The sequence below is a fragment of the Staurois parvus genome, unplaced genomic scaffold, assembly GCF_062004578.1.
Source record: "Staurois parvus isolate SC_StPar_1 unplaced genomic scaffold, SC_StPar_1.0 ptg000635l, whole genome shotgun sequence".
NCBI lineage: Eukaryota > Metazoa > Chordata > Amphibia > Anura > Ranidae > Staurois > Staurois parvus.
Window position 1 is genome coordinate 4113659 of NW_028318431.1, and position 20566 is coordinate 4134224.

The 20566-nt window shown below is 41.8% G+C and overlaps 1 protein-coding gene across 1 annotated transcript in view; it reads right to left on the reverse strand.

Annotated features, from left to right (window-relative positions):
- Positions 1-452: 452 nt before the first annotated feature.
- LOC149449186 (transient receptor potential cation channel subfamily V member 3-like) overlaps positions 453-20566 on the reverse strand; it is an 84389-nt gene continuing 64275 nt past the window's right edge. The window contains exons 13-16 of the mRNA XM_089693663.1: positions 18283-18554; positions 14040-14152; positions 10231-10301; positions 453-3576 (exon numbers count right to left, since the gene is read on the reverse strand). Coding sequence (XP_089549789.1) covers positions 3464-3576; positions 10231-10301; positions 14040-14152; positions 18283-18554 — 569 coding nt within the window. The 3' untranslated portion in view covers positions 453-3463. The remainder of the gene's footprint in view (positions 3577-10230; positions 10302-14039; positions 14153-18282; positions 18555-20566) is intronic.

A 20566-nucleotide genomic window follows, 5' to 3' on the forward strand; every position in this document is an offset into this window, starting at 1 on the left:
GACAATTCAGCTGGTTGCAGGCTGGTCGGTAAGTTAAGCTGGGAATTTCTTTTTTGTTGTTTGTTTTTGTCGTCCTTCCATGTGCTCCTTCCTGCAAAGGCCAGTTATAGATTGGGGCAGTTGCCATTTTTTTGTGCATTTAGGGAAACCAAGAAGTGAGCAGATCAGTAATCAAACATTAAAAAAAAACCCCACAGCGTTGGATGATAAGAGGTGCTGTACATGCCAGTGTGAGTTTTAGTAAAAAAAGGAAAAGGTCTGCATTAACAGTCAGCCATGACTGACTTTGCATGTTATGTGGCTGTCATGTTAAATTGCAGGCTAACAAACAGCATAACAGACAGGCAATTAGCATTTTCAGAAAAAGCTCAGCAGTTCTCTCATATCCCATGATAGGTTCACTTTAAGTAGAGAGGATAAACAATTACAGTGAAATACAGCGCTCCATCCAATAAAATATCTACAAATATCTTTATTTCTTACAACAAAAAAAGGGAAGAGAAAGCATGTAAAAAACAATGAAATCACATAAAAAATACACAGCAGTACAAAAAATTGCAATTATAGCTCAAAATATGCAATCAACAAAGAGATACACTATGGAACACATTTACTACTAGGCAAACATTACAAGCATTTGCACAGCCGTCACAAATTATCTTTGTATTTTGTCTAATATGTTTATTTCCCATGATCATCAGCTCCACGGCTCTAGTGGCCATAATGTGGTATATTTGTGATCGAGGTATTTCAGGAAAACACTGCATTATGGCCACTAGATGGAGCTGACAATCATAAGAAATAAACATGAGACAAAATACAGGGTGGATTCATATACAGTACATCCACACTAAACTGGATTCTACTTTGGCTGCTTCTTTCCTATATACCTGTATTTGTGATATAAAAATTGGATGGCCCATCATTTTCTCCAATTAAACTGTGACAAGACTGAAGTCATGCTTATTGGCACCCAGCATCAATTGTGTAAGGCCAGTCCTGGTAGCCTATCTATCAATGGCACTGTACTAGAGCTTCAGTTTAAATTGAAACATCTAGGGGTGATATATGATGCTGACTTAACCTTTGACCCACATGTTCAAAATGTTGTCAAAACATTTTTTTTTCCACTTCCAAAACATTGCTCGGCTGCCTCCAGTGCTATCATACACCAAAAAGCTGATCCATACATTTGTGTCCTCCCAACTTGACTATTGCAATGCTCTACTCACTGGTGTACCTAAATCCACTATTATTAGACAATATGTACAAAATTCTGCAGCCAGAATCCTGACTAGGTCTTGTACAAGTGACCATATTACCCCTATCCTGGAGTCCTTGCACTGGCTACCCATCAGGTTTTGCAAGATCCACTTGCTCACCTATAAGGCTCTTCATGGTTTGGCAACCCATTATCTGTCTGAACTTTTATTTACTTACTCCCCCCCTCGTATCCTCCGCTCCCTAAGTTCTGGTCTTCTGTGTGTCCCTTCTACTCGCCTACACTCGATGGGAGACAGAGCCTTCTCCTGCTATGCTCCAAAACCCTGGAATTCACTTCCAAAGAACATCAGAGATTCATCTTCTCTAAACTCATTCAAATCAAATCTAAAAACTTTTTTCTTTAGACAAGCTTTCACTTTATGGTCCTTTTTTCCTTTTGTTTTATCCTGTGTTTTTCTTGTTAGTTTTCTTTGTAAAGCGCTTTGAGAAGCTACCTTTAAATGTGCTATATATTAAAAAAATTATTGAAATATTATCATACCTTCCAACTTTTTGAGATGGGAATGAGGGACACCTATCAGCAATTATTTGTAGGTATAGGACACACTCTGCCATGCCCTCTCAAAGGAGAATTATACAAAAAAAAAAAGATTAGTTAAACCCACAAGTGCTTTTTTTTTTACAACTACTATTCCTTTATACTGGCTTTTGAAGTTTACAAATGCAACCATTTAGAAACTGGATGAAAGGTTTAGCACTGTGAAACACTTTTTGAAAGATGAATAGTGCATTTTATATACAACTATATAGATCAGACCAAAATGAGGGACAAATGAGGAGGAAAGAGGGACAGAGGGACTTTGTTCCAAATCAGGGATAGTCCCTCGAAATCAGGGGCAGTTGGGAGGTATGTATTATTGTGACAGCTGTGTGAATTCTTGTGACATTTGTCCAGCTAATTTTTTTTTAAAATAGACCCCTGTATTTACCCTTTACATATACAATCTATGTATATGTCTTAGTATCATGCATAGTAACACAGTCTCAGGAGTATTTTTCAGTAATCGAAACAATCAATACATTAATGATTGCCTTGGGAGTGCAATTTAGCACTATCAGACCTCAGTAAACATGTCTCTGAACTTGATGGGATTGACCCAGTAATGCCGGAAATCGTTTTGCTTGGCCATTACCAGAATCTGTCAAGTTTTCCAGGTTGGTCTGGTGGGAAATGTTTGTAAACAAAGTGGCATCAGCGTGTCACTCATATGAGTTGTGCTGCACATGCCTGCCTGGAGAGGAAGGAGGAGGAGGAGGGAGCAGTGAACTGAGCATTGAAGGCTGAGGCATGCGAACAGAGTGTCTGGACAGCAATGGATCACTGGATGGTGTTGCACAGGGCTGCTGAGCCTGTCATGTGACTACATCCTCATTCTCTTTCCCCTGCCAACATCTAGTGCCATGGCATATAAGCTGGCTGTAGACCTCAGGGGGATGATTAAACATGCAGGTACAATCCTGATGAATTTGTAGCAAATGCAGACTTGAATGTAATAACAATGTCCTCTTGGGCATATAAGGGATATTTATGGAGATTATTCTAATTTTTGCACTGGTGATTAGGGGTTTGTAGAGCAGTACACTAAAGTTCCCTTTTGAACTCTTATTTCTCTGGGTTGTACATGCCATGGAGTGGTTGTCAATTTTTGCTTTTGCCTGTCAGTGCCACACATACATCATGATTCCATGTCATATGCATGGCTATGTGAGGGCATGGTGTGCAGGCCTTGGCACCATCTGTAAGTCAGGCATGGAGGTGTAAAGAGATTGTGTATTCATTTGCTGTGAATATGTAGTCAAGGTTTTTATTTGAATCTGAATCCCTCTTCACCTTTTTCCTCACCGTCATCAATGAAGTCTTACTCCTCTTAAAGAAAAAAGCAAATGCAAACTATTGTCTTTGATTCTTCAAGTTCTCCAAGATAGAAATATATGACAATCTTATTACTGCAGGACCCTGAACACTTAGAAATGGGAGCAAGAACAGAGAATGATAAGAGGTAGCTGAAATCAGGTTGGACACATTTTTGAAAAACGTTCTGTAGCTGGCTGTTGTACAATCTGATCCTTGGCAATGTAGAGTAAGAAGCCAGGTGTTCTCAAGAGGCATACACATTGCACAGAATACGAAAAAGTGGCTGAGTCTACATGGTTTCAATGAGACCATTTATCAGAATAATTATTGGTTAGGTTGAGTTAAGCTATCTGCACTGTACACATGAATAGTAATCTTGGGGTTATTTTTAGGATGTTCCGGTCCAGCGATGTCACGCAAATCAGAGCAATTGGTTCCTTTTGAAAACAAGAACACATTATATAAGTACATAGGTATCTTTTTCACTTTTAAGCAACATATGCTGCTTTTTCTGCAGCACAAAAAAATGTGTTGTACCATATTTAACTTACGCCATACTGTAGATATGGGGTATTGAATTAAAATTCACAGAGGTCCGGGAAGTAAAATTGTCATGCATCAGAGGTATGAATCACATGCAGGCACCTGCGGTGTATTTTCGTGTGCACCAACCACGTGTTGCTACGGTGGGATTTTGAAAAAAAAGGGTCAGGGACTTCTTCGTGTTTCTCTTGGGTAGTGCAGCCCATTAAAATGAATGGGCTGACCTACCCACAATGTGTGCGGCAAATGCACATGTACAGATCTGAGCTTGTTCTTACATCAGTGTCCTCATTCCCCACTGCACATCACAGTCCCCTCCTCGTTTACAGCAAGATCCCATCTTGATGAGTGTCCTCAGCTCCCTCTTTACATCACCTCCCCCTCCACCCCTTTCACAGTAGTGTTCTCACACTTCCTTGACATCAAGCCCCCCCCCAAAAGTACTCTCCCCTTCACTGCAAAGAACTCTTCCACTTTTTACATCATCTCCCCACATTACTGTCCTCAGCCCCCCCCCCCCCCATGTTACTGTCCTCAGCCCCCTCATTACTGTTCTCAGCTACCATGTAACTGTTCTCAGCCCCCCCCCCCCATGTTACTGTCCTCAGCCCCCCTGCACATGTCCTCAGCCCTCACATTATTGTCCACAGCCCTCCCCCACATTACTGTCTTCAGTCCCCTCATGTTATTGTCCTCAGCCACCCCACATTACAGTTCTTAGCCCCCCATTGTCCTTAGCCTCCACACACCACATTCCGTAGCCTGTCCTCAGTGAAACTGTACAGGTAAGAACAAACTGGTTTCTTGAATGTTAACACATATATGTATATAGCATTTGAGTTTGCTATTGGGTTCAATTCACAAAGTAGTATCTACTGCTTTAAGAACTGCAGTAAAATACCTCTTAGCGTCTTTCCAAAAATTTTTTGCCAATCACTAAAAAACAAATCTAAAATGCTGCATGTGTTATTTGTTCTAAATTTGCGATATTTATCTCATGAAACCAATCAGTATTTTATCTCATGATGTGATATCCAGTGGGATAGATACAGTACAGTAGAGAAGAATTAGAACCCCTGTCTGTGTAGTCCCTGCAGCACATGTATTAATACAAAAGAAAAATGGTGACTGGAATCTTAGTCAAGAATCTTAGTCAAAGGGAAGCAGCTTTCTGAGGATACACGTGGTGTATCAAAAACAACTAAGTTAAATTAAGTAAATTCAAAATATCTTTATAAATGTCAAATATAAAATGAAAATAGTATCAAAAAACACCCACACATATATATTCTTCCACCAATAAAAATGACAATGTTGGGTTTACATTGAACACTAATAGTAGGGAAATCTCCCAAATAGGGCACATATGGCAAAGAAAAAAAACTGACGGGATTCTAACCCTACATTACTATATTTTTGCCTTTAGTTACACATTAAAGTAATTTTTGCTGTGATATTTGGCAAAGTCCTTGCTATATCTTTGGACAGGTCTGTTTTGTCTTGTTAGAGGATAGCCATTGTCATTCTCTTATGCTCTTGAAAGTTCCACCCTGGTATCTATCTGTCAAACCTTCATACTGATGACACCCCTCTCCTAACAGCTTAAGTTCCACACCTTTGTAAGAATACTTGTCTATTCCTAATGTCATTCTGTCTTACAAATATCTGAGCCAAAGATATCTCTCAAAATAACTGTGAAAAAGTAAAGTACCCCCACTATATATGACACACTATATTGCCAAAAGTATTGTGACGCCTGCCTTTACACAGACATGAACTTTAATGGCATCCCAGTCTTAGTCTGTAGGGTTCAATATTGAGTTGACCAACCTTTTGCAGGTATAACAGCTTCAAATCTTCTGGAAAGGCTGTCCACAAGGTTTTGGAGTGTGTCTATGGGAATGTTTGGTCATTCTTCCAAGAGCACATTTGTGAGGTCAGGTACTGATGTCGGATAAGAAGGCCTGGCTCGCAGTTTCTGCTCTAATTCATTCTAAAAGGTGTTCTATTGGGTTGAGGTCAGGACTTTGTGAAGGCCAGACAAGTTCCTACACCCCAAACTCGCTCATCCATGTCTTTATGGACCTTGCTTTATGCATGGTGCGCAGTCATGTTGGAACAGGAAGGGGCCATTCCCAAACTGTTCCAACAAAGTTGGGAGCATGAAATTGTCAAAAATGTCTTGGTCTGCTGACGCCTTAAGAGTTCCCTTCACTGGAACTAAGGAGCCAAGCCCAACCCCTGAAAGACAACCCCGCACCATAATCCCCCCTCCACTAAACTTTACACTTGGCACAATGCTGTCAGGCAAATACCGTTCTCCTGGCAACCGCCAAACCCAGACACGTCCATCAGATTGCCAGATAAAGAAGAGTGATTCGTTACTCCAGAGAACACGCCTCCACTGCTCTAGAGTCCAGTGGCGGCATGCTTTACACCACTGCATCCGACGCTTTGCATATCACTTGGTGATGTAAGGCTTGGATGCAGCTGCTTGACCATGGAAACCCATTCCATGAAGCTCTCTATGCACTGTTGTTGTGCTAATCTGAAGGCCACATGTAGTTTGGAGGTCTTTAGCTATTGACTCTGCAGACAGTTAGCGACTTCTGCACACTGTGCGCTTCAGCATGGGCTGGCCCCGCTCTGTCATTTTACGTGGCCTACAACTTCGTGGCTGAATTGATGTTGTTCCCAGTTGCTTCCACTTTGTTATAATACCACTAACAGTTGACTGTGGAATATTTGGTAACAAGGAAATTTCAAGGATGGACTTATTGCACAGGTGGCAACCTATCACGGTACCACGCTTGAATTCACTGAGCTCCTGAGAGCGACCTATTCTTTCACAAATGTTTGTAAAAGCAGTCTGCATGCCTAGGTGCTTGATTTTTTACACCTGTGACCATGGAGGTGATTGGAACACCTGAATCCAATGATTTGGAGGGGTGTCCCAATATTTTTGGCAAAATAGTGTATGTTCTCACCAGGGATTAGACCAGTGTTTCTCAACCTTTTTGCCTTCGAGGAACATTTTGAAAAATGTTTGAGATACCAGGGAACCCCTAAAAAAATTTTTCAGCTCTGCAGCTCATGGAACATTGGATCTGATCAGACTGAATGTAACAGGAAGTGAGATCATAATACCTTTATGTACATTTATGGCATAATAACAAAAAGCTAGTATTGTTTCACATCCTGCTACATTCAGTCGATCCAGCTATGTGCTCCCTCTCTCTGCAGTCTGCATCACTAATGTCACACACTGGATGTCACCTGCATGTGACCTCCTGCCCTTCTTTCTGCCCCTCCTGCAGCACTCTGAATCTATAAGAAGATCTCTTCTCCCACACAGCCACTTGCTCTGGCAGCTCTCCGCTTCCTTCCCCTCGCACTCTGCAATACCGCGGCTAAAACAGGATCTCACCTCCTGATCCAGCCATGTACTGCAGTGGTTCTCTGCCCTTCTCCCTTCACCACCCCTTGCATTCGGTGTCTATGCAGCTGTAAGATCTCACCTCCCAATGCAAGCCACGTGCTCCCGCTCTGTGCTCAGCACTGTCCCACACTCTGCACTACTCATGGTCCCGCCCTCTAACTTTATAGGGGCTGGAACTATAGAGAAGGCATCTGGTATCAATGCGCTCTGACACTACTGACTGTCAGTGCACACTGCGGACAATACTGGAAACAACATTAAGCGGTATACATCCGCCATAATGTTGTTTCACGGCAGAACCCCTGGGGACTTCCGTGGTACCCCGGTTGAGAAACACAATATTAAACCATTGTGATATGCATGTACATTGTATTATGTTTGGAGTGATTGGGAGTTTTTTTTGCAGAAAATGATGTATATCCTTGTAGATACACATAAAAAGTCTCTAAAAATCTTGGGAAATGACAGGGGAAAATATAGATATATTTTATTAAGTGTAATGGGTTAGATTTAACAAAGGTACATAGACTGAGCACTTTGCAAGTGCACTTGTTCCAGAGCTTAGTACATGAGGGGGAGCGCTGCTGACTTCCATCATCCAATCATGTCCAAGCAAAAAAATGCATTTTTGTTTTAATTTTCTTTGCATATGATTGGGTATTCTTTGTAAAGTGAAGCTTTACCTTGTTTACTAAGCTCTGAACCAACTTGCAAAGTGCACAGTCTATTTGCCTTAAAGTAGGACTATAAGCAAAACATTTTTTTTGTTTCTTTTCATTTTGGATAGAGTAAAGAAGGGTTATAACACTCATTTTTTTTTTGCCATATGTGTGAAATTGGAGAGATATACCTTCACTTTCTGTCCCATAGCCAAAACAGGAAGAGAGAGAAAAGCCCTGCTAATTAAAGGAATCCATTGGGATCCCCAGGTCACCAGAACTAACGTCCCCAGTGGAAGATCTCCTCTCTATTACTTTTCTGGGGACAGCCCAAAATTTGGGATTTTTTTTTACTTTCACTTTTAATGATAATGGTAAACAGGACAAATAGAGAGGGTGAATCTCCCTAATCTGGCACAGGCAGTAATACAAAGTGACAGTCGTTCTAATCCCTCTCCAAAATAAACATTTTGCCTTTAGTTATACTTTAAGTAATTCAACCCCAATGATTGCACTGGTCTGGCCGAGGGCCGGGCTGATAAAGAAGCCTGTGGTGTATGTGCCCCTGGAGTGACAGTCCAGGGGTGCCAAAATTCTCACAGTGGGGGAGCTCACTTTGAGTTTTAGGCACCTTGGTCACTACACCAGTCGCCTTTTTTTTTGCACCTGCCTCTAGGGCTGGGACTGATGGCTGGGACCAGAGGAATGTTTTCCTGGCCGAACGGCCCGTCATAGTATTTCACTCTGGCACTATAGCACTTTTCCACTTCCCTTTTTTTATGTTTGTTTGTCACTTGCAATTTTTTACAGCACTGTAAGTCTTGGGGGGGGGCATGTGGCCTTTTTGTCAGGGTCTCCCCCTCTCATGGGGTCTCCCTTCACGTAGTTCTCGGAGTGGCCTTGCTTTGGCAGGCCTCCTGAAGAAAGGGGTCCACCTGGTTTTGGCCGGGTGGACCTAGTGAGTGCCTCAGTCCCCATCAGGAGCCTTGTGCCCCGGGGGATCAGGGCTAGGGCACTTTCTCTTTGGAGGAGGGCTAGACATACACCCTGTGCACTTTTTTGTGCGCTTCACTTTTTGTGTGCTCTTTTTTTGCACTGGGTGCAAACTTTGTGAGTGTGTTCACTACACCATAAGACTTAAAAAGAAAAAACCCAAATGATTCTATGTTTCCATATTTAGGTTTCTATGCTTTACTGTTGAGAGAACTGATCCAAAAAGCTAGAGACTACTCAAAATTGGCTATTATATTTTTACTTTTCTCAGTGCATTTGTTTATATATTTCCTTTAGTGAATTGACTTTAACACCATTATATGAGGTATTTACCAAGAGTTTTGGCTTTCTGAGGTAAGTATTGCATAAGGTGATAGTGAATCGACATTTTGAGCATCGCATGCAGTGTTTGGGAAAAATGTTAAATACCACATGTGATCTGCTTTAGTGAATGGAGCCCATTTCATTATGGGGAGGTCAGTTTATATCATCATACCTATGTACATCATAACTCCACAATGAAAATTGTGTATGCTTGCTTGGTGGATCAAAATGGATTTGATATGTACCAGCATTCATAAAGTCTCAATCCTAATAGTTGTGTTGAAGTGCCTGTTAAGATTTTTATGAATATTTTTTTCAACAAGAAGAATCCTATGATCACAGCACTTGTAGTCTATTGACTCTTTATCCAACTGTCCAATTGGAAGTCTCCAACTGAATGTCTGTACCCAGGTATGGACAAAAAAACTGGGGAAATCTGCAGGCTCCACTGATCCCGTAGTAATGCTTTGCAGGCTCATTTGCAAAATTATAAATGCAAATATGCATTTATTATTTTGCCTCAAAAGGTGGACATAGCCTTAAAACTGTTGTTTCCTTCTACTACCAGTAATAAGCCCTGCAGCCACCACCACCTTTAACCAGTCATGGATAGTTGTGAGCAGGGGCGGACTGACAACTCATGGGGTTCCCGGGCAATAGGGGATCATGGGGCCCCTGTGTCCTTGCCCAAACGCAAAAAAGCCTATGAAAAAGGTACCAGGGGCATCTCATGGGGCCCCCTATTGACCCCGGGCCCTGGGGCAGTGCTCGTGTTTCCAAATGGTCAGTCCGCCCCTGATTGTGAGAGTCTAGGCTCAGGGAAAACAGCACAGTATTTAATGGCTATTTTCACCTTTCACTTAAACAGGCCCATGTGTAGTTTGCTAAAATATATGTAGATGCAGATGCCTTACAAGTAGGACTTTTCTATTCCCTATACAGCCTGGCCCAAATACTCCATTGTTTTTTGTAATTTTAATTGCTGAGCACAACAGCTTTTGGTGCTGACCCCTAGTATTGCAGGAGCGAGCAAACATCATATTTCACAAGCCACACATGCGCTGTGCTCTTTCTCTATCACAGTAGGGGCTGAGCTGTGTTTTTTAGGTTTAATATTGTAAAACAATACATACCATTTAACTTGGGCTCTTCGTTTAAGCATGTAACCTGATGATGCCACTCAGTCCATTTAACTTCGTTAATTCTGCAGATAACAAAAATGGAAACATGTTTAATACTTATTGGTGATACTTGTGTATGTATTCAAGAAATTAGAGCAAAACTGTTATAAGTTAGTGTAAATCTAACAGAGAATTAGATAGCAGTAAAAATTCAACAGAGGTTCAAAGCTTTCTCCCACTCTATCTAAAACTTAAAAAATATTAAAAACCTTTTGGCTGGGTAAAACCTTGCATTGTAAAGTGTAGGAATCCATAGCAATGAATCATATTTCCGTTTGATGAAGGTTGTTTATTGGAAAACTATTTCTAATTAGTGTCCTTAAACCTTTCATAAACAGATATAGCATCACTCTGACACTCCAAAGGCAGGGTGGCACTGCCAGAGGCAGGGGTGGACTAGCATTTCACCCCAGGACTAAGTTCATGGCTAAAATGAGGGACTGAAACAGAATATTGGGTGCCAGTAGCTTTTGTCTTTTTGTAGTTTTATTGCAGAACAGTTAAGGAGGTTAAAGTGTTTGCAAAGGCTCAAGGTTTTTTACCATCATACTTACCTCCAAATACTTACCTGAGCCCTATCGCGATCCAATGATGTGCACGAGAGCATCAGCTCTTTGGAAACTCTCCCACCTCATTGGCTGATATAGTCAGTGAGGAAAGAGAGATGGTGGGGCTGAGCTGTGGCTCTGTGTGTGAATAGAAATGCAGAGCAGTTAATTGGGAGCGATCCTGCTTGGGTGCCCCCACAGCAAGTTGTTTGCTCTGGGGCGCTTGGCAGGAGGGAGGGGCCAGAAGCTCCGGGGGGGACCTGAGAAGAAGAGGATCAGGGCTGAGTGGTAAGCCAACCCAGAAAAACTATAAGCATGCTCTCAAATTTCAGTGCATTCTCCAAGTGAGTCACCAGACTCTTCGGATAGACCTTTCTTCTTGGCTTTCTCCAGCAAGGGGGCCTCCCCTGGATCTTTGCCTTGCCACAGCTTCCTCCACACACCAAGTAAGACAGCTTTAAGACCACTTCAGCACACGTCCATAGCTTCCCCCAACACCAGGCAGGACAGCTCCAGGACCATATTCAGTACATATTAGGCCTCAAACAGGCTAATGAAACTAACAGCAGAACTCCTTCCAGCAGCACATCCCCAAGCCTTAGCTCAGGGGAAGAGAGTGAGCACATAGCCTGTCCCAAGTATTTATATGCCCCCCCCCCACATCGTGCATCAACAACCTAACCCTCCTGCTGAATTATCTTGTTTATGAAATCCCATACTTTGGCCAATGATAGCAGTGACACCTACTGGTGACACTGAGGAATCACAGCCAAACTGAAGCTCAGGGAAAAAACAGGTGAAGAACTACACAATTACTCTAAGCTGACTACCACCCAGCCAAACACTACATTTAGGCTAGTTGAACCCTGTTTAGGACAAGGGGGATTCACAGAGGTCTTAGAAGCCTAGATGCCACAAACAAATTTAGCAGCATCAGTACCGATTTGCTAATTTGACAATGATTCCGTTTATGAAGCTTATTATAATAATAATTATAGTTATTATATCTTTCAGCCAATTAAGTGTAATTTTCAGCTTTCATTGGACTTAGCTGAATATAACTGTTACTTTTTTGAACAAAGGAATCACCATCATTGTGTTTTAGCTGTGAAAATTGAGTATTATGTCAAATTTTCCTACCTACTACTTGGCTTTAATAAATTGTATGCTGATGTTTTTATTATAAGATGACAAATGGACAATAAATCTTTTTTAGTTATTTTAAGCAGTTATAATAACATGTTTATAAACTTTTTTAAATTAATGTATTTTACTACCGTATTGTGACGAAACATACAAAGCTCAATTCTATATCTATATCATTTGGTTATGTAGACAACATACATATATATATATATTTTTTTTAACTTTAAATTGCCCTCTAAGTAGAATGTCTAATAACTCTGGAGAAACCAGAATCTGGAGCAGGTGTGCATGGCAGCTAATCAGCTTAAAGGATAAGTTCACCTTTCGTAACAGGTTACATGTTATATCCATATTCAGGGTTTAACATGTAAGATGTTACCGTAGGACCAGCTCCCGCAGCCCCAAATGCCTGTTGTGACAGCTAGCGGGGGATCGTCTTCCCCCACTACCTGTCACAATTAAAAAAAAAAGCCCCCCCAAGCCACGTCATTCGTTCATTCACAGAGTTCTGTGAATGGGAAACTACAAGTACCACAGCTTTTGCGGCTGTCGGCTTGTAGTTCTCAATGAACTACAATGGTGCTGTTGAGCGCTGTTATAGTTTATTGATTCTTGCTGTCAGTGTAAAACTGCCTACGCGTACAAAGTACATACCGTACAATGCTTTCCAGGCTCATAAAACACCTGCAAAAAATGTGCATTTATTATTTTTTCTTCAAGGTGAACTTATCCTTTAAAGAGGTAGTAATCTTTCACCAACTGAAAAAAAAACCCTCCTGCAAAGTCATATCATAATGTGGTAGTATGCATAGCATACTAGCATATTATGAAAAACTTACCTGCAAACAAAGCCCTCCAGCCGAGCTGCAATTACATCATTCTCGCACATGCGTGCATGAGTCCCAGTTGCAGCACAGAGCTTTAAAGCGATGGCATGCAATTCCTTCAGAGTGCATGCTTCAGAGTGCTGGACTGTTAGCCCACCTGGCAGTTTCTTATACCTCTCTGGGTGTCACGATCTAGCAGTAGCTCTATGGATCCACAGTCTGGGATTCCCCAGGGCGCGGAATCTAAGCCCCAGTCTGCTTGTTCACCAGAACAAGCCCCTGATGGTGGGGATGGACTTGGAGCAGGCTGAGACCAGGTCGCGGCCCCCGGGTACACCCAAACTGTAGTAGAGAGGACCGCTAGTGGAATGTAGCTGGGTAAGAGCCTAACATGAAGAAGCAGGAAAGACCTGAGCGGTAAACGGATAGATCCGTACAGGATGGCTGGATGCGGACACACTGTGAAGCAAGTAGCGGAGTCAGACAGGCCGGGTCGGTAACTGTGGAGGCAGAACGGAATCAGAGCAGCAGACAAAGGATAGTCGGGTCACAGGCCAAGTTCAGCAACAGGAGGTCAGACGATCAGGAGCAGGCAGAAGAGTGGTCAGAGGCAAGCCAGGGGTCAGGGCAGGAGACGGTCAGCAGTAATCAGGAGCAGGCTGGGTTCGGCAACAAAGGTACACACACAAGATCAGGACACAAGCAGAGGATAAAGACCATACGGCAACTTGGACATTGCAATGGCCAGTTTAAATAGCCCACCCGGCGCGCCTGGATCCTAGTGCCTGCCTGGCGCTGTCATTGGTGACAGGCGCGCCTGGGTCCTAGTGTCCGCCTGCCTGTATGTCTTGTCGGGATCCTATGCGGCAATCTTCTCGTTCCCTGACACTGGGGCATTATTGGTAAGGTCTCTGCTCTTGAGTTCTGGATCGGCACATCTGCTCTTCACCTTTATAAGAGGTTCATACTCTCCCTTTTGCACTTTTTGTTTATTATATGTAAAATAAAATACAACAGAATATGCTGGAACAAACAAAGGTGGATGGAGCACTAAAATCTCATAGGTTAGCTGCCTCAGAGTTGGGAATTATGGCAGGTATATCTTGCTGTTGGAGTATCCAAGACATAAAGTTTACCAAGCCAGGGTCTACCTCATTCCACCAGGCTCCATGCAAAAATAAAATGTTCTAACTGGCTAGACTGACCCTTATACCATTATAAAACCATTATATGTTATTACCTTAAACATAATCTTTGGTCCTTTTCTGAAATGTTGCAAATGTTCCCAAGTTTAAATTTATTTCTTAAACAGGCTGGCAAGCATTTCTCATATTCCAAAATAGTTCTAGCTCTCTGAAAAATAAATGTATTTTTCCTTAGAATGTGAAGGAAACATATCAGTTTTTCATATATGTTGTAACTCTCCTTCCATAAATGATTAGTGGTTATAATTTATTGTAGAAAGTTAAACATTTTAACCCATCATAGCACTGATAAGGAAAAAAAGAGCAACTTGTCAAAATGGACAAAATAACAGTCCAATGGACTGATTCATCAAAGTGGACTTTTACAGAAATTAAAAAAAGAACCTACCTTACATGCCTAAGTACTATGAGTGTCATAAGGGATCTTCTGGTGAGATCCTGAGGAAGCTGAGGATTCAAAATCTCGTATATAGTACTGGAGCATCTCCTTGTCAGATTTGGGATCATCAGGATCTCACAATGATTTCACCTGAAAGCCAGCTGTAGAGTAGTAGGATAAGCATGTTTTTCTTTTTTTCCTTATGTATGATTTTTTTTGTTTTCAAAGCCTGAGTTTAAGGACGGCACTTACATTCATGAAAGGTAAGCTTTGTGCTGCTGGCTGCTATCTTAGTTGAAATCTTCTGTCCTCTGCCCACCCCATCATACCCAATAGCAGTGAACCTGACAATTTGTAGCTGACAACAAAATTAACCATACTGTACATGACTATAAATAATAAATTGTTTGAAATTCGACGATGGGCCTGTCAAACCACTGTTTGGCCAGCAATTTTCCACCCAGCCTTTGATTTTTCAGCCAAAGTTCAAGCGGAAAGCAGAATTCAGCAGCCGGGACTGCTGGCTGGGTGAATGCTATACACAGCAAGGGAGATTCCTCTGTCCACATGGTTTTGTGTGAATAGAGGAATCTATTAGGTTTTTCTTGTTCAGCCTGCGAGTAGTTACTGAAGTTGGCTTTTGTAGCTACAGTAACTCCACATTATGCAAAAAGTGAAGTACTCGGTGACTAAGCTACAAATGTTTGTAATGACTGCTACACAGACCTTTTATTAACAGCAATGTACAGTATCTTACCTATAAAAGTGGAAATACACTTTAATAAAGAAGCAGGGCCAGTTATGCACTCCTGTGACCTAGATTCAACCAACAGCAGGCTAAAGTCCACTGTTGGCTGACATCACGCAGCTGATGCAGACTCTGGAGGGATCCTGACTTTAATGTCTGACAGTCATTGGCTTTCTGGTCACTGAGTCAGAGAACTGAGCGATCATTAGTCTTTGATCACTCAGTTCTCAGTTTTAAAGGTGGCAGGGGCCAGATGCAGCATCAAACTGCATCCACCTAGGTAAGTATGATTGTTGTTTTAAAATCCCACACTTCTCTTTTAAGTAAAAACAATTATCAACACCTGAATCGTGATTTCTGTATAGGAGTAGTTGGATATGTTCTTGGTAAAGAAATCCAGATTGTATTATTAATGCATTTGATCAACATAGAGAATAATTTATTCAGATGTTTAAGGAACCAGTGGTAACAATGATGCTTGATACAATTTTGGAAGGGATGGGTGGTGGCTGTAACTGCAGAATGGTACAATTTTTTTTTTTATATTTTGGTACCCACATACATTTTTTTTTTCAGGAATAAGATTTGATTTGTGTTACCAAATGATTGATACCAAATGATGTGCTACCATTGTGGTACCAATGGATTGAGAATGCCTGAGATGTTACTTGAACAATCTTAAAGTGGTATTCCAGTAAAAAAAAAGATACTTTTTTCTATGTATAATATAAACAACTTTTATATTATGCATTATTGAAATTGCTGAATGTCTAATTAGAAACAACTGTCTAATCATGACATTCAGCATTTCTCCTGTGCTTTGCTGACAATGGCTTGCCTGTGCAGCCAAATGTGGCTGCTCACAGGCACTTTCTGGTACCATTGTTGGTGTCTGTGCATGCATCACAGAGCCGTCACACCCAGTGCCACCCCTTCCTCACCCGTATCCTGCCTGGCACTGCCCTCGTCCCGCCCAACCAAGCCCCATCTATGATGTTAGACGATTTCATATGAATCAGAACTCACAAGCATTTTCATTCATGAGTGTGATCCAACAGGAGGAAGGAGACATGCCCACCAGCTGCCCTAGCAGTGTGAACAGAGAAGCATTGTGATCACATGACTGCAATGCATTATAATGACATAAAGGCACCAACAAACACATTTAAAACATTTTACACATAATGATTGACTTATTATGTTTACTAATTGTGGGGAGTTTATTGAACACAAGCCTTTTCTTCCACTTTACCTGAGAGTAAAACAAAAAGTCTGAAACAGCTGTATGCCGTTTAGATTAAATGGGTGTATAATTTGAGGCTACATTTACACTATACATCAGTACTTCTGGATTTGGCTGTTTGGGGGTTTAAACACTTATTGCTGGTGGGTGGCTCCCCCAGGCACTGTGACATCCTCTGGGGCATGCAGCAGTGCGCTCTGCAATCACTGTGTCCACTGGGCACAGAAGATTACAGTGCTCAGTATTGAGCTGCTGTGAGTGACCCAGATACCACATGATCTCTGACAAAGAATGGCATAAACTTATACTGCTGCGATGGAGGATGTGGGATGCCTGGAAACTGTAGGTCTAGCTGCCCTCAATGGACCAGGGGGATCCAGAATACTGCATACAAAGAAACAAACAGAGGGCACACGGGCCTAGTGCATTAACTTTTTAAAAGATCATTTGTTAAATAAATAAGTGGTAATATACTTACAAAGGATAAAATGTCAAGGGCACATCATATATAGTACAAGGTCCAGTCACACTGGATGATATCCTTAATGGGACTCCTAGACCTCCAAATGGCTGATGCTTTTCGAGGGCTTGCCTCTTCATCAGAGCCAAAAAAACACCCTCTGTATATGCACTGTCCTGGCATTTTAGGGCCTCAAGAAATCAGGATTGATTTAAAATATATATACCATAGTTTGTAGACATAACTATAACTTTAACATAAAGACATAACTATAACTATACCTTTAACACAGACTGAATAGTGTACACTGATTTGGGTTATTTTTACATTTGTTTGCAAAATGTTATAACAGAAACTAAGAAAAATGAGTTTGTTTCTTTTTATTTTCTTCAGTATTTTTTTTATCTATATAGCAAAAAAACCCCAGTGGTGATTAAATACCACCAAAATAAAGCTCTACTTAATTTGGGTACAGTGTTGTGGGACAAAGCAATTGTCAGTTAAAGTAGCAGAGTGCTGAATAGCAAACAAAATGCCCTGGTCATTAAAGGAACGATTTGTATGGCTGCCCCCAGGGCTGCTGTTAGAAACCACGGGGCCTCATACAGCCAACCTGACAGCCCCCCCTTCCCCCCAAAATAAAAAAAACCCCACACACTTTGCTATGCTTCAGTTATGAATGAACACAGTGAGTGATCGGTACTGATTACTCATTGTGTTCATTCAGAAAAGAAAGGGGCTGATAAAATGTTACATATTTAATGGATCCTTCCCACACTCTCCATACTGAAAGATCCTATTGTGTGCTTTCAGCTCTTGGTGGAAGGAGAGAAGGAAAGCATGCAGCACTACGGGGGTAGGGGCACACAGGGGAGCCTGGGTAGCAGAGGGAAGCATATGGTGCACAGGGAGGGTGATGGGTGTAGATCTGATCCCCTGTATGGCTCTCTCTGCAGCAGCTGAAAGCCAGCGGGAGAGAGAAGTGAAGAAGCAAAGCTTTCAGCTGCTGCAGAGAGAGCCATACAAGGGATCTTTTACAGTACTTGCCTCTCCACTGTGCTGATCACCCTCCCTGCCCACATCTGATTCACCCAGACTGCCTGGGCCCCTCTGCTGGACTGGGCCCTGTAGAGGAGGACTGGTGGTACCCCCTTATCCATGGCCCTGACTGCCCCCACTGTCCAGGAGGGAAGAATAATCTTATTCTGGGGATCTGTGATGGAATGAAACAATTGAATACTGTCCTGTTGTTTTACTGAGTACTTTTTTTTATTTGCACTAACATAAAATTTCAGGACAAGCTTTCGGGGTATGTCTCCTTTTTCAGGGTCCAAGCATTACACTCAAGAATAATGGAATGAGAAATTCAAATACCTTCTGTTTTAAGAAGACTTTGTTCTGCCAGATGTTTACCAATGTAAACCAACAAGATTATTGCTTATACCAACCTGAAGTCTCCAAATATTCTCACTGTCCTTTGAAATGTCGTCCACAGTCTGCCCCATTAATGCAATCAGCATGTTTAGAAGAAGCACAAATGTTAGAATTACGTAGGTAATAAGAAGTAGCAGAAACAAGACTGGGTATTTTGAATCTTGCTGCATCTCCAGGTCTCCTAATCCTATGGTGAGTTTAAACAGCTCCACAATTGCTCTTCTAAAGCTGTTATACCGCCTGCAATCTGCATCATCAGGGCAGTGTTCAATTAATGAGGCAAGAGCTGAAAACAAAACAGTTACATAGTTACATAGTTAGCCTGGCTGAAAAAAAGACAAAAGTCCATCCAGTTGAACCATTAAAAAAACAGTTATAATCCTATACCCACAGTTGATCCAGAGGAAGACAAAAAAAAACCCAGCAAAGCATGATCCAATTTGCTCCTGCAGGGAAAATAATTCCTTCCTGATCCCCCGAGAAGCAATCGGATATTCCCTGGATCAACTTTACCTACAGTTGTGGCCAAAATTATTCAACCCCCAATGCTGTAAAGGGGTTTAGGGACTATAGTGTACATTTGGAATTGTATTCAGAATCAAATCCTACAAGGACGTTGTAACTACCCAAATGCAACTAAAATGACATCAATTGTTTATGTAATACAGTAGTAAATGGTTCTTATGTGGTTTCTTCATTGCCACAATTATTCAACCCCTTAAAGACTACCACTCTGAAGAACAGAGGTTCATACAGGTGCTTTCCATCAGGTATTGAAAACACCTGTGGATGTCACCGAGCAGCAATCAAGCATAATAAGCACCAATTAGGCAGCTTTAAAATGACTGTGATACTCAGCTCCTTCTAGACATTTACTGGTGTGGTTACAAACATGGTGAAGGCAAGAGAATGGTCCAGGAAGACAAGAGAAGAGGTGATTTCTCTTCACAGGAAGGGCAATGGCTATAAGAAGATTGCAAAGATGTTAAACATACCAAGAGACACCTTAGGAAGCATCATTCGCAAATTCAAGGCAAAGGGCACTGTTGAAACGCTACCTGGTCGTGGCAGAAAGAAGATGCTGACTTCGACTGCTGTGCGCTACCTGAAGCGTAGAGTGGAGAGAAGTCCCCGTGTGACTGCTGAGGAACTGAGAAAAGATTTGTCAGATGTGGGTACAGAAGTTTCAGCCCAGACAATAAGACGCACACTGCGTAATGAAGGCCTCCGTGCCAGAACTCCCAGGCGTACCCCCTTGCTGTCTCCAAAGAATAAGAAGAGTCGACTGCAGTATGCCAAAAGCCATGTGGACAAACCACAAAAGTTGTGGGATAGTGTTCTGTGGACTGATGAAACAAAATTAGAACTGTTTGGGCCCATGGATCAACGCTATGTTTGGAGGAGGAAGAACAAGGCCTATGATGAAAAGAACACCTTGCCTACTGTGAAGCATGGTGGAGGGTCAATCATGCTTTGGGGCTGTTTTGCTTCTGCAGGTACAGGGAAGCTTCAGCGTGTGCAAGGTACCATGAATTCTCTTCAGTACCAGGAGATATTGGATGGAAACGTGATGCAGTCCGTCACACACCTGAGGCTTGGGAGACGTTGGACCTTTCAACAGGACAATGATCCCAAGCATACCTCCAAGTCCACTAGAGCATGGTTGCAGAGGAAAGGCTGGAACATTTTGGAGTGGCCATCGCAGTCACCAGACTTAAATCCGATTGAGAACCTCTGGTGGGACTTAAAGAAAGCAGTTGCAGTGCGCAAGCCTAAGAATGTGACTGAACTGGAGGCCTTTGCCCATGAAGAATGGGCGAAGATACCCGTAGATCGCTGCAAGACACTTGTGTCAAGCTATGCTTCACGTTTAAAAGCTGTTATAACTGTAAAAGGATGCTGTACTAAGTACTAAGATTGAATGTCACTTGGGGGTTGAATAAAACTGATAATGCTGTGAGCACAGAAAAGACATTTGTGGTTATTTCATTATAACTGTTATGTTATATTTGTCTGACCTACAAGTGCCTCTTTAATGTAAATGTAAGCAAGATGACTGAATGATCAAAAGCAATGTCAAACTGGCCAAAACACTCAATTTCAGTGGGGGTTGAATAATTTTGGCCACAACTGTATACATGTTAGTATCCAGTTATATTCTGTGTATCCAAGAAAGAATCCAGGCCTTTTTTAAAGCAATCCACTGAGCTGGCCAGAACTAACTCTTGAGGGAGTCTATTCTACATTTTCACAGCTCTTACTGTGAAGAAACCTTAAATTCTTATAAAAGCAGAAGAA